This window comes from Salmo salar, chromosome 15, assembly GCF_965601325.2.
Source record: "Salmo salar chromosome 15, fSalSal1, whole genome shotgun sequence".
Lineage (NCBI taxonomy): Eukaryota > Metazoa > Chordata > Actinopteri > Salmoniformes > Salmonidae > Salmo > Salmo salar.
The window spans coordinates 39,760,070-39,775,379 of NC_138305.1; the positions used below are offsets into that span (position 1 = coordinate 39,760,070).

At 41.7% G+C, this 15,310-nt stretch overlaps 1 protein-coding gene across 2 annotated transcripts in view; it reads left to right on the plus strand.

Annotated features, from left to right (window-relative positions):
- cdk19 (cyclin dependent kinase 19) overlaps window positions 1–15,310 on the plus strand; it is a 55,571-nt gene that overhangs the window by 11,627 nt on the left and 28,634 nt on the right. For both annotated transcript variants that reach the window (XM_014144231.3, XM_014144232.3), the window contains exons 3-4: window positions 13,249–13,359; window positions 13,575–13,715. In XM_014144231.3, the coding sequence (XP_013999706.1) occupies window positions 13,249–13,359; window positions 13,575–13,715 (252 nt within the window). The remainder of the gene's footprint in view (window positions 1–13,248; window positions 13,360–13,574; window positions 13,716–15,310) is intronic.

The following is a 15,310-nucleotide window of genomic DNA, read 5'->3' on the forward strand; positions in this document are numbered from 1 at the left end:
TGAAGCCGGATGTGAGCAGTGCAACAGGAGGCTCTCATCATCAGACCAAAACACCTTGAGGGTCGCCAGCTGAAGTTAAGAGCCACAAGAAATGGATTTTGCTCAAAGTCTCTCAAACCAGCTTCGCTTAAACAGAACAATAGACTCTTTGTGTCACCAACAACCCCCCGGTCCCCCATAAACACTAACTGTGCTAGAGTTTAATGTTTGGCATGCCACATTCACGACTGACTTGAGGGAGGTTTTGCTGCCATGTGTTATTGGTTTTGTGCATTCAAATGGCTTGAGGATCTTTTTTACTTTTTACGTGTTGGTATGTCCCTTCAGAAGTTGTGGAAAAATCATTACGTGCAAAATAGTTTAAGAACTGAATGTACTGTACCTTTTTTGAAATTGATCAATCTTTCGAGTTAATTCATTCAGGCTTTTACATAATGTGTTGGGTAATGTTTCCTCACCTGTAGTTGTTTTGGGGTAATGTGTCTGACATGAAACCAGATTACATGCATATTCATTGTATTGAATTAGGCAGGGTCCTGCAACTCATCTGGATCAAAGGACCCACATGTCACCATTGCACTGTGCACTGCCATTGAGCTGGTTGTTGAAAGAGAGCTTAAAGCAGCTGGTTGCGTAATGTATTCTAGACCAGTCAGGGAGGATTCAAGTTCAACCTCGCTCACCCCTTAAACCACTAACAAAGCAGACCATGTTTAGATAAAAGTACTCAGAAAATATACTGACCTGTGGAGGCATGTACTAAATGAAGGCCTCAGTGTTGTGAGCCTTCCTAAAGAACAAATGCTCACTTTCACTCAGGTCAGTCAGTGAGTGTATCATTTTTACATTTGAGTAATTTATCTTATCCAGAGCGGCTTACAGTAGTGAGTGCATACATTATCCGTACTGGTCCCCCGAGGGAATCGAACCCACAACCTTGGCGTTGCAAGCACCATAATCTACCAATTGAGCCATATGGGACCTTTGTCTATGTAGTTGATGGGGTTTCTCAGTGAGTTCTCAGGCCTTTTTCACTCACAACTTTTACTAGATACAGTAGTAGCATTGTATTAAACATATCTTTAGATGTGTCATTCTCTGTTCTCTCTCAAACTCAGTCAGTGTTGGAAGATTCTCAGAATCAGGAGGGAATAAGCAGGACGTCCGGAATCCTCCAACCAGGATTTCTGGAAAACCAAGGAATTTATTGAAAGTTCCCAGAATTTTGCCTAGTCAAATCAAATCAAATTGTATTCATCAAATGCTTTGTAAACAACAGGTGTGGACTAACAGTGAAATGCTTACTTACGGGCCTTTCCCAACAATGAAGAGAGAGAGAAATATTAGAAAAGTAAAACACGTAATAATAAAAGTAATAATAGAAACACAATACATAACTATAACTTGGTTATATACAAGGGGTATCAGTACCGAGTCCATGTGCAGGGGTACGAGGTAACTGAGGTAGATATGTACAGTGCCTTCAGAAAATATTCACACCCCTTGACTTTTTCCCCCAAAAAATTGTGATACAAAGTGGATACAAATGGATTTAATTGTCATTTTTTGTTAACGATTGATACAAAATACTCTAATATCAAAGTGGAAGAAAAACATTTGTAAAACATTTATGAAAAATAAAACACTAATATATCTTCATTACATAAGCATTCAACGCCCTGTGTCAATACTTGTTAGAATCATTTTTAGCAACGATTGCAGCTGTGAGCCTTAGTTCCTAAAAGCTTTCCACACCTGGATTGTGCAACATTTGTCATGATTCTTTTCAAAATTATTCAAGCTCTTTTCAGGTCTTGCCATAGATTTTCAAGTAGATTTAAGTCAAAACTGTAACTCAGCAACTCAGGAATATTCACTGTCTTCTTGGTAACAACTCCAGGGTAGGTTTGGCCTTGTGTTTTAGGTTATTGTCCTGCTGAAATGTGGATTCATCTCCCAGTGTCTGGTGGAAAGCAGACTGAACCAGGTTTTCCTCTAGGATTTTGCCTGTGCTTAGCTCCAATCTGTTTTTTTTATACTTAAAACTCCCCAGTCCTTAACGATTACAAGCATACACATAATATCATGCAACCACCACTATGCTTGAAAATATGGAGTGGGGTACTCAGTAATGTGTTGTATTGGATTTGCCCCAAACATAACACTTTGTATTCAGGACAAGAAGTTAATTACTTTGCCACATTTTATGCAGTATTACTTTAGTGCATTGTTGCAAACAGGATGCATGTTTTGGAATATTTTTATTCTGTACAGGCTTACCTTCTTTTCACTCTGTCAATTAGGTTAATATTGTGGAGTAACTACAATGTTGTTGATCCATCCTCAGTTTTCTCCTGTCACAGCCATTAAACTGTTTTAAAGTCACCATTGGCCTCATGATGAAATCCCTGAGCGGGTTCCTTCCTCTCTGGCAACTGAGTTAGGAAGGACGCCTGTATCTCTGTAGTGACTGGGTGTAGTGATACACCATCCAAAGCCTAAATAATAACTTCGCCATGCTCAAAGGGATATTCAATGTCAGCTTTTTTTTATTCTTTTTTTACCCATCTACCAATAGGTGCCCTTCTTTGCGAGGCATTGGAAAACCTCTCTGGTCTTTGTGGTTGAATATGTGTTTGAAATTCACGGCTCAACTGAGGGACCTTACAATTATCTGTATGTGTGGAGTACAGAGATGAGGTAGTCATTCAGAAATCATGTTAAACTCTATTATTGCACACAGAGTGAGTCCATGCAACTTGTTATGTGACTTGTTAAGCAAATGCTATAACAAAGGGCATGAATACTTATTGACTCAAGCCCTTTCAATTTTAACATGCGGTATTGTGTGTAGGCCAGTAACAAAACATTTCAATTTAATCCATTTTAATTTCAGGATGTAACACAACAAAATGTTGAAAAAGTATAGGGGTCTGAATACTTTCTGGAAGCACTGTACATGTAAAGTGACAGATAGTAAACCGTAGCAGCAGCATGTGTCAAAAAGGTCAAAAAGGTTAGTGCAAAAATGGTCAATGCAGATAGTTAACCAAATAGCTACCCAGACTATTTAACTTACTATTTAGCAGTCTTATGGCTTGGGGATAGAAGCTATTCAGGGTCCTGTTGGTTCCAGACTTCATGCATCGGTACTGCTTGCCATGCAGTAGCAGAGAGAACAGTCTATGACTTGGGTGGCAGGAGTCTTTGACAATTTTTAGGGCCTTCCTATTCCACCTTCTGGTATAGAGGTCCTGGGTGGCAGGGAGCTCAGCCCCAGTGATGTACTGGGCCATACCCACTACCCTCTGTAGCGCCTTGTGGTCGGATTCCAAGCAGTTGCCATACCAAGCGGTTATGCAGCCAGTCAAGATGCTCTCAATGGTACAGCTGTATAACTTTTTGAGGATCTGAGGACCCATGCCAAATCTTTTCAGCCTCCTGAGGGGGAAGAGGTGATGTCGTGTGGTTGTGTTTTGGACCATGATACATTATACAGTGAATTTGGAAAGTATTCCAACCCCTTCCCTTTTTCCACATTTTGTTACTTTACAGCCTTATTCTAAAATTTGAAACAATTATTTTTTTTCCTCATCAATCTACACACAGTACCCATAATGACAAAGCGAAAACAGTTTTTTTTTACATTTCTGCTAATTTATAAAAATGCAAAAGTTAATGAAATACCTTTATTTACATAAGTATTCAGACCCTTTGCTATGAGGCTCGAAATTGAGCTCAGGTGCATCCTGTTTCCATTGATCATCCTTTAGATGTTTCTATAACTTTATTGGAGTCCACCTGTGGTACATTCAATTGATTGGACATGATTTGGAAAGGCACAATCCTGTCTACATAAGATCCCACAGTTGACAGTGCATGGTCAGAGCAAAAACCAAGCCATGAGGTCGAAGTAATTGTCTGTAGAGCTCCGAGACGGGATTGTGTCGAGGTACAGATCTGGGGAAGGGTACAAAAAAAATTCTGCAGCATTGAAGGTCCCCAAGAACACAGTGGCCTCCATCATTCTTAAATGGAAGAAGTTTGGAACAACCAAGACTCTTCCTAGAGCTGGCCGCCCAGACCAAACTGAGCAATGGGGGAGAAGGGCCTTGGTCAGGGAGGTGACCAAGAACTTCGGTGGTCACTCTGACAGAGCTCCAGAGTTCCTCTGTGGAGATGGGAGAACCTTCCCGAAGGACAAACATCTCTGCAGCAGTCCACCAATCAGGCTTTTATGGTAGTGGCTAGACGGAAGACACTCCTCGGTAAAAGGCACATGACAGCCCGCTTGGAGTTTGCCAAAAGGCACCTTAAGACTCTCAGACCATGAGAAACAAGATTCTCTGGTCTGATGAAACCAAGATTGAACTCTTTGGCCTGAATGCCAAGCGTCACATCTGGAGGATACCTGGCACCATCCCTACGGTGGAGCATGGTGGTGGCAGCATCATGCTGTGGGGATGTTTTTCAGCGGCAGGGACTGGGAGACAGGATCGAGGGAAAGATGAACTGAGCAAAGTACAGAGAGATCATTGATGAAAACCAGGACCTCAGACTGGGGTGAAGGTTCACCTTCCAACAGGACAACAACCCTAAGCACACAGCCAAGACAACGCAGGACTGACTTTGGGACAAGTCTCTGAATGTCCTTGAGTGGCCCAGCCTGAGCCCGTACTTGAACCCGATCAAACATCTCTGGAGAGACCTTAAAATAACTGTGCAGCGAAGCTCCTCATCCAACCTGACAGAGCTTGAGAGGATCTGCAGAGAAGAATGAGAGAAACTCCCCAAATACAGGTGTGCCAAGCTTGTAGTGTTGTTATACCCAATAACACTTGAGGCTGTAATCACTGCCAAAGTGCTTTAACAAAGTGTAACTGAGTCAGGTTTGTAGGCCTCCTTACTCACACACGTTTTTTCAGTTCTGCCCACAAATTTTCTATGGGATTGAGGTCAGGGCTTTGTGATGGCCACTCCAATACCTTGTCTTTGTTGTCCTTAAGCCATTTTGCGACAATTTTGGAAGTATGCTTGGGGTCATTGTCCATTTGGAAGACCCATTTGTGACCAAGCTTTAACTTCCTGACTGATGCCTGGAGATGTTGCTTCAATATATCCACATCATTTTCCATCCTCATGATGCCATCTATTTTGTGAAGTGCACCCATCCCTCCTGCAGCAAAGCACCCCCACAACATGATGCTGCCACCCCAATGCTTCACGGTTGGGATGGTGTTTTTCGGCTTGCAAACCTCCCCCTTTTTCCTCCAAACATCACGATGGTCATTATGGCCAAACAGTTATATTATTCTTTCATCAGACCAGAGGACATTTCTCCAAAAAGTACAATCTTTGTCCCCATGTGCAGTTGCAAACCGTAGTCTGGCTTTTTTATGGTGGTTTTGGAGAAATGGCTTCTTCCTTGCTGAGCAGCCTTTCAAGTTATGTCGATATAGGACTAATTTTACTGTGGATATAGATACTTTTGTACCTGTTTCCGCCAGCATCTTCACAAGGTCCTTTGCTGCTGTTCTGGGATTGATTTGCACTGTTCGCACCAAAGTAGGTTCATCTCTAGGAGACAGAACGCGTCTCCTTCCTGAGCGGTATGACGGCTGTGTGGTCCCATGGTGTTTATACTTGCGTACTGTTGTTTGTACAAATGACTGTGGTACCTTCAGGTGTTTGGAAATGGCTCCCAAGGATGAACCAGACTTATTTATGGAGGTCTGCAATTGTTTTTCTGAGGTCTTGGCTGATTTTCTTTTGATTTTCCCATGATGTCAAGCAAAGAGGCACTGAGTTTGAAGGTAAGCCTTGAAATACATCCACAGGTACACTTCCAATTGACTCAAATGATGTCAATTAGCCTATCAGAAGCTTCTAAAGCCATGACATCATTTTCTGGAATTTTCCAAGTTGTTTAAAAGCACAGTCAACGTAGTGTATGTAATCTTCTGACCCACTGGAATTGTGATGCAGTGAATTATAAGTGAAATAATCTGTCTGTAAACAATTGTTTGAACAATTACTTGTGTCATGCACGAAGTAGATGTCCTAACCGACTTGCCAAAACTATAGTTTGTTAACAAGACATTTGTGGAGTGGTTGAAGAACGAGTATTAATGATTCCAACCTAAGTGTATGTAAACTTCCCACTTCAACTGTAGATGTATATTATCAATGTCCATGTTCAGCCAAGTTTCCGAGAGACAGGATAATACAGTTCTTCAGATCCCGTTGATAGGATAGTCTCGAACAGAGCTTGTCCAGTTTGTTCTCTAGTGTTTGTACATTCGTCAATAGAACAGAGGGTGGAGGCGGTTAATTTATTTGCCGTTTCAGTTTCATCAGGGTGCCCACAATTCAGCCTCTATATTGTCGTCTCTTTATGTTCCAAGTGTCAGGGTTTAGGGCCTGGTCCGGGTTGAGCAGTATGTCCTGCGCCACTGACTCATTGAAGTAGAGATCTTCATCAAAATTCGAGGTTAGTGATCACTGTTCTGATGTCCAGAAGCGCTTTTCGGTCATAGGAACCGATGGCGGAAACATTTTGTACAAAAAAGTTAAGATCAGCACAAATCAACACAGAATAGCAGAATTGGTTGAATTATTTATTTTTTATTTGGTGTTTGGTGATAGGCCTACTTCCCATAAGTGGGCTATTACCGCTGTGGTGTGTCCTGAGGTTTGCCGGTGCTTATTATTTTGTCTGTGACTCATGCAGAAAATCTGAGCAATGTATTGGCAATGAAACACCAAACAAGACTGTTATTGTGCAATTCTGGCATCCATTTCACCCAATCTATTTTGAGGATCTAAACTACCAGGTTTAGATTGTTGTTGTTGTTGTTGTTGTTGTTGTTGTTGTTGGTCTAGTTTAGATTGACCATCAGGGGTTGATACTGTGTTTGATAATGCAGCGTGTTGCGTGCTCATAATTATATTTTAATGAAAACGAACACTTATACAAAAGAAACAAAACAACAGTCAACAGTTCTGTCAGGTTACATGAACGAAACAGAAAACAACTACCCACAAAACACAATAGAAAAACCCCCAACTTAAATATGATCTCCAATTAGAGACAACGCGAACCAGCTGCCTCTAATTGGAGATCATCCCAAAAACCTCCAACATAGAAATAGAATAATAGAACTAAACATAGAAACATACAATGCCCACCCATATCACACCCTGACCTAACTAAACAGAGAAAAAACAGCTCTCTTAGGTCAGAGTGTGACAAGTTTGTTATCACCAAATGGCTTTTGTTTAAATACAATCAAGGAGACCAGGGTAAATGTCCTTCAGACAAAAACAATGACAACAGTGATTTGCACAACATTTATTTTTATCCACGAAAACAAGAGGGAGGGTAAAGAAGGAATTGAGTGAGTGATTAATGAAAGATGAAGAGGTTACCCAACCATCTTCTTTATGTTGTAAAATTTAAAAAAATTACTAGGGGACAGGGAAAACGTGTGCCTCAGTACACTGAAACACCTGATACTGAATGTTCTGTGAATCCTATGGTCGTCCGATGAATTAAGTCTGGGACCTGCCTTGGCTCAGTCTACGAGTAGTTCAGCTATTCACTCTGTCAGCCAGCCAATGTCAGCTATTCTTTCCGACCATTCTGATCACTGTGTAAACATTACTATATTTTAGTTGTGTTTGCAGAGGGAGTGGGTTAGCAGGCACTCTCACTTGGTTGCCATGGATGAAATGACAGCCAGAAGCTAGGTTTCCATCCAAATTTTCATGTGAATATTCTAAAATCCGCATAAAAACAATATGCACATTTTCCCACCAGAGATGTGCTACCATCAAATTGACTTGTTGCAGATAAAGGGCTGTGCGCGATGACGTAGTGAACATAAAATACCTTTTGTGTTTAAATACCCATGTATCGAATAAAAAATACAAGTTAAATGGGTTTCCGTCACATTTTCAACTCCGCTGATGGTTTTATCACAAAAAAAAAGTGTTATATTGCGAGTGTGCACTCTCTGGTATTGGCACGGCAGAGAGCCAACAGCACTGTCTGCCGAGCCAGTTCCCAGACTTAATTCATTTGTTAATTTTTATTTGTCAAACAGCAGCCAAGCATCGATTATCATGTCACCAGAATAAGACAATCGATATTTATTGGAAAGGAGCATCAAGCTCATCTCCTTGCACTTTCACCACCCTTTGAAGTTAATTATAATTGATTTAATCTGTAACCTAATAAACTGCATGCTTTCCCGACTAGTCGTAGTGGGAGGACCACACAACATGTCATCTAGTGACTCCAAGTGATGGTTATTATATCAATATTTACGCATAAAAGCATTTAAACTGACATTTTTCACATCATTCGTTTTACCGTCACAAAAGAGCCCACCTTGTCTAGTGTATTTAGTTTTGTCGACATTTGTAAAGTTTACCGAATTTTTTTGTTTGTTTCCATCAGGCCTGTCATGACATATGCTTTAGGTTAGTGACAGTGTGTCCATGCAGGGGAAGATCCTTAGTACTGTAAATAGATAAGGAAGACAGTTGTATAATTAAGCAATAACGCCCGAGGAGGTGTGGTATATGGCCAATATACCGCGGATAAGGGCTGTATCCAGGCATTCCGCAACACCACAAACCACAAAGCCCTTATTGCTATTATAAACTGGTTACCAATGTAGTTAGATGTTTTGTCATACCCGTGGTATATGGTCTGATATACCATGTGTGTCAACCAATCAGCATTCAGGGCTCTAACCACCCAGTTTATAAATGGAATTTTGTTTCATAAGAAGTTAATAAAGGAAAAAATAGAGAAGCTATTTTAATGATGATATATAAAAGCAAAGGAGATTCAAATTGTATCGCGCTCTGCTTCAGTATATAACACACATAATCCACAACATGCATTCTTCAATGGCATTCTAATACGTGCCATTGAAGAATGCATGTGGGTATCCATGTGGGTATCCATTCTGTCAGAGAATATGCTGCTAGTAGCTACACTAATCTTCCCTGCGCCACAGACCATGGTTACTCAACGACACAGCTTCTAACAGAGTCAGCATGTTCTCTCAACACAGAATAACAAGAGCAAATGTCTGGCGGCAGCTGAGCAGAGAGAGCAGAATGCTTGCCTTGCCTTTGTTCAGTCTCAGGGAAAAGCTTGGCATGCACATTTCCACACACAGAGCCGTAGTGTTTCACTTGGACCTGTAGTGGTTCTCGGTCCAAAACACACAGCAGCAGCCCGCCTGCTCTGGATTTATCGACCCAGTGCGCTGTAGCCGCATGAAGGAAGCCAGCTCGTTAGTCAGTCCCTAGCTGCATCCCAAATGGCACCCATAGGGCTTTGGTCAAAAATGTGTGCGCTACAGGGAACGGTGTGCCATTTTGGAGACACAGCTTTCTCCAGGCCCAACTCAGGGAGACACGGTTTTCTTGTGGTTCCTCTCACTCTCTTATCCCCAGATTTGTGTCTTGTTTTGACTCGTGCTCGTTGAGTGTAATACAAAACCCACATTGATCTAAAACCCTAAATGTGTATAATGTGGTAATGACTGCCAAGGCTTAAATGCCCATAGAAATAGACTGAATTGCAAGCTATTTAAGTTTCCAAATGTTATGTGGGGTTATATATATGAGCCAGTGGTGGTTAGTGAACTGAAAGCCGAGGCCTCGTGGATCCAGGTTCATGTGGCCTCTTTAAAGGTGTATTGGCTGTCCTGACAACAGAGGCTGTGCTAACATTTGGCCCACATCCAGCCAGAGCTTTCCGTGTGAAGCTGTTGAAAAACATGACCCATTTTTCCCAGAACAGGCCACGGACAACTGCACTGTTCTTATATTCTTGCCACACATTCACAATGAGGGTTCTGTGCAATGGTAAAGGCCACATTATTTTTAATGTCTTTTCTTTTAATGTCTTTTCTTTTGACATCTCTTTGGCTGTTTCTGATTTTGACAGACAAACAGGTTTGATAAGTAGATTTGAAACAGGAAATGTGTACATTGGGATGTACAGCACTTTCACAGAATATTGATTGCACAAAACTTTTATGTTTCATGGATCTAGCAGATTGTGTGTGTAACCTTTATTTAACAAGGCAAGTCACTTAAGAACAAATTCTTTTTTACAATGAAGGTAGTCCATAAATCGTGACCTTTTGATGGTAATTGCTGCAGTCGTTAATTGACACACTGTGTGTTATGTGGAGCAGAAAACCAGAATCTACATAGATATAATCTCATCTTGATCCCATAAAGTGGCTGAGTCAGAGTTTTTATTTACTCAGTCCAGTAAAATGTCCCCTAGGGCAGCTGCCATCTTGCTTCCTGTGGACCAGAGAGAGAGAGTGGATTAAGGGCATCTGATTACGGCAGTGAGGTTTGACTGAGGTGATGCCCCCTGTAAAGGAACATAGGCACTGACAGACAGAGACTGTCCTGATGACATGCTGTCTGTTGCACTACACTGGCTTTGCTCCTCTTCTCTGCTCTCAAATTCATTTGAGAGTGGAGTGATTCTAAAAAGGTTCAGTCCCCTGTGATGGATTTACTGCAATAAGCTCATTGATTCTGTGTCAATGTGGAAGGAGTATTATACTGAAATGCTAAGCTGAAACAACAACACTGTTATTTTCAGTACTCTACTGTACAGTATAATAGATCATATATGCCATTTAGCAAACACTTTTATTCAAACTACTTACAATCATGCATGCATACATTTAACATATGGATGGTCCCAGGAATCAAACTCACTATCCTGGTGTTGCAAGCACCATGCTCTACCTACTGAGCTACATAGTCTGGCCTTCCCCCTGGATAAATACAATGTGCATCTTTGCATTTGGCATAACGAAATTACCTCTATACCTTTTGTAGAAGTCATGTGACTGCACAGGATCCCTGTTTGTTAGTTTAGCTGATTATAAAGAGTGCATACTGTTGAGCGCCGACCGTTGCGGGGTACTACGAGAAAGCAGTTATACCAGAATTGGTCTGGTGTGGGTGGCTAGTCCTTGTGGCTCTGTGAGTCCAGTCAGTGTGGCCAGCGTCACAGAGGCAGGGGTCTGCCTGTAGTATGCCTGTAAGCCCAGGGCTTATTAGCACAATGCCGTGTCATAGCCCAGGGATTAGCTTGTTATTAAACACTAACCTCAATAACCCCCTCCTCATTTCCCCCATCCAAAGCCCAAATCAAACTTACGGCATATACAATCACAGCATTATTCCCCCTGCTCTGTCTCTGCCCCTCCCCCTCCCCCTCACTTTTCAAGCTTATTACTCCAGTACTAGCCTGCCTTGCGGGTCGATCCGAGGGGGGAGACAGGCTGTGTGTGTGCATGGTTGCGTGCGTGTGATATAGTACATTGTCAATGCAGAGAGCCACTCCCCCCTGGCTGTAACCCTGTCTGTCCTTGTCGGCGGACACTCTGAAATTACAGCCAACTGTGCCCTAGCTCGAGCCAACGCCCTGGCTGCATGTTTAGTGTACGGTGTCGTCAGGATCGCAGGGAGGGACACTCACAGGGAGGGACACTCACAGGGAGGGACACTCACAGGGAGGGACACTCACAGAGCGGTATTCTTCCATGGGATTTCAGGTCAGGTGACACTATGGGTGTATAATTAATTACGGCCCGTTTCAGCTCTTTCCTAACAAAGCCACACACACACACACACACAACCCCCCTATTGAGATCGTAGTCTATCTAAAGGGCTCGATTGATTATGGATTCAGTTGTGCCTCCGCTGACAAAACAAGCTGGGAGAGGATGAACATGAAGAGAAATGGCTGATTGTGTGGGAGTATAATGTCTTTATCTTTGTGCAGTAATACAGAGTCCTTAGTGTGTAGGAATATAATGTATTGATGTTAATACAGTATAGTGAAGGGAGACTGTAGTGGTGTGTCTCTCAGCCTCAGCTGTGCAGGGGCTGTGTGTTGCCTGCCACAGTGATGTTGGAACATCTGCTTTGGGCCCATTAGTAAGACACACAAGGTTTCAGTGGAGAAACTAAAGCATTCAGCGCAGGTGGGAGCATCTCTCTTATGTAATAAATCCATGGACACACAGCTGGGCTGGCTGCATAGCCTGATGTTCCATCTGTCTGCTGGTGCAGAGGGTTGGAGTGAGATGGAGAGTTCACTACAACAACAACACGAGTTCCCACTTCATGTGATTAGAGTAGTGTGGAAATCCCTCATGAGTTGTGAGTAAACTAGTATGGGCATGGATAATCCAATATCTAGATATCCGAATGGAGGTTAATATTTGATTACTTGAGTGAGTGTTCATTTTTGGAGGTCTTTTTTAACAATGGAAAAGCTTTGTCTAAATTAAATTAAATGATCATTGTGACATTTTAACCTATATATCATGATATTTAAAATTCTTGATTTTATTTTTTATTTTTTTATTTTATGTACCTGTAGTTCTTATAACGGTGCGTTGAGCTACTTCTGTGCATTTAGCCATCAAAGGCTGCCCTGACGTCGGTATGCTATTTCCCCCACTTAAAATGGCAGTTACTGGTGCTCACCTAATGGAGTTTCCACAATACCTGACATAGATCAGTGCAAAGCTCGCACCAGAAAATGTTTTTGTAACAGAATCAGTTCTATCATGGTGAAAAACAGACTTCTCTTTAGCTGTTGTTGCTGTTAGCCAAACTACCGGAGAAAAGTAACATGTCGGCTGTAAGGCATGTACATTTGCGTCATTCTGATTGGTCAAATGAATAGTGGTATTTTAAAACAAAAATGTAATTTAGACTATCCTGATGTTTCATGACATTATTCAAATAGTACAATTATTTCAAATGCCCATCCCTAGAGGAAACAATTCCACTCTTCCTTTTACATTTTTATTTTTAGTCATTTAGCAGACGCTCTTATCCAGAGCGACTTACAGTAGTGAATGCATACATTTCAAACATTTCATACATTTTTTTCCCTCCCCGTACTGGTTTCATTTTCCATATGCTGCCAATCTTTATCTGACATGTTGATGTGAGGATAAGACATGAGAGATGTGAGGCACATAGCCTCCAGTACAGCATGTAGAAAACCTGTTATATTTAATACAGTGTAATTTTTTCCAAGTTCGTGTCAGAATTCTGCAAATAAACTGAATGACTCTTGTCCCAGTTCAGTAATTCAGAAGGTGTTAATAAATTGCATTGAAAGAGGTGTTTTTGCTGTTAGAGATTTATGGAAGCTCTTGCTGTGTGTTACAGCTGTTACGAGAACTAAAACACCCCAACGTGATCGCCCTGCAGAAAGTGTTCCTGTCTCACAGTGACAGAAAGGTGTGGCTCCTCTTTGACTATGCTGAGCACGACCTCTGGGTAAGTGTTTCATCACAACTGCTAGTTTTTGGTTTTTGTTTGGATGTTTCATCAACCTGCTCTTTTAGTTGTTTCATCTTTGTTCTTGACGTTTTCCTGTCCGTAAAGGACCGTGTATGGTACATGATGTAATGGTATGTATGTTGTGGAAACTAGCTGTTTGATTCCCTTGCTTGATCAATTTCTCAATGCCACTTCCTCTGGTCTCCTTTCAGCACATCATCAAGTTCCACCGAGCCTCCAAGGCCAATAAGAAGCCCATGCAGCTGCCGAGAGGCATGGTCAAGTCTCTCCTGTATCAGATTCTGGACGGGATCCATTACCTCCATGCCAACTGGGTGCTTCACAGGGATCTGGTGAGTAGAGTGTACTGTAGTTCCAGTGTCCCTTTACAATGCTGCTACACATGCTCACTGACACCTCATCTACTGATCTGTCCTTTTCCTATTGGTCACTGATATGAACTGCTTTTAACCAATAGGGTGCATGCAAATAAGTTACTTGTTTGCATATCGAGATGCAGCAATGAATGGTGTTCACTGCAAAAAGGATCATTAAAGCAACCCTCTTGCCTGCTGACTGAGTCCTGTGTTGTCTGGCACAAGTGCTGTAATATCCTTGTACTGTTTATTATTATGATTCTAAGGCCCTTGGCTGTGGAGCAAAGTGTCTTGGCTTGGTGAATGTTGTCAATTCTGCCCCCCTACCCTCACCCCCACCACCACCAGCCTGTACTCTAGCACCCCTGTGAGACTTTCTCCCCCATACCTTTCCCACAGTGTTTTCCTGGAAGGTCGGGCTGTTCACCTGACTCTGCTGGGCTCATTGTAGCGGAAGGTCAGCCCTGGGCCCAGCTGGAACGAGGTCACAGGATTGTTCTCTCTCTTATCTGGCTGTAGAAACCTCCTCTCCTCAAGGCCCCTCTCAACACAAGAGCACTCTCTCTCTCTCTCTCTCTCTCTCTCTCTCTCTCTCTCTCTCTCTCTCTCTCTCTCTTATCTCTTTCTGCAGTTCCTTTCAGAAATAAGATTTTATTTTGCTTGAGAAGCTTTTTTATCTTCTCTTCTCTTCAGCTGATTATGGTGCAAAATGGACATTCCATGATAAGGGCTATATTACACTGTTATAACACTACATTACCCTTATAACAGTATATTACACTTTTATAACACTATATTACAGTGACACAACACCTATGGCTGGGAATTGCCAGAGACCTGACGATACGATATTATCACAATACGATATGTATTACGATTCTCACAATTTTATATGTGTTGCAATTCGATACTGTGATTTTATTGACATTCGATGTTCCAAACGTTCACCATATGTCTGCTACAGAGGAACGAGAGAGAGCCACGAGAACGAGTTTTGATCAGTCATGGAAATAGAAGTGCTGAAAACAAATTGGCTCCTTATTTAAAAAGAAGAAGGAGAACAAGCAATACCTGCACAAAAATACTGGAGTTTTGGTGCAGGTACAGCCAACTAGCGCAAAAATGATATTGCAATATTGTCAAAACGATACGATATATCGTAAAAAATAATATCCCAATATGTAACTGTATCAATTTTCCCCCATCACTAATAATAGTATATAACAGAGGCATAACAATTACCAACTAGCTGATCGTTTATGTCCTGCCAGCCAGTGGGAAGTCAGCTGCTCTTAGAGGACACCAGCTGTGTCATTATACTGACATTCTTCAAGCTGTAAACACAGGAGATGATTGCAATGAGTAGAAGACTGTTGTAAAGATATTTTCCTGATAACACACTCATCAAAGTGTTAAAACAGATAAAAATACACCTTATGGAACAGCGAGGACTACGAAAAGTCACACACACATAGCATACACACTATACACACACGTACGGTCCCTCTTTTGATGAGTGTGTATTATAATGCATATTACTTCCTTAATTTTTTATGGACCCCAGGAAGAGT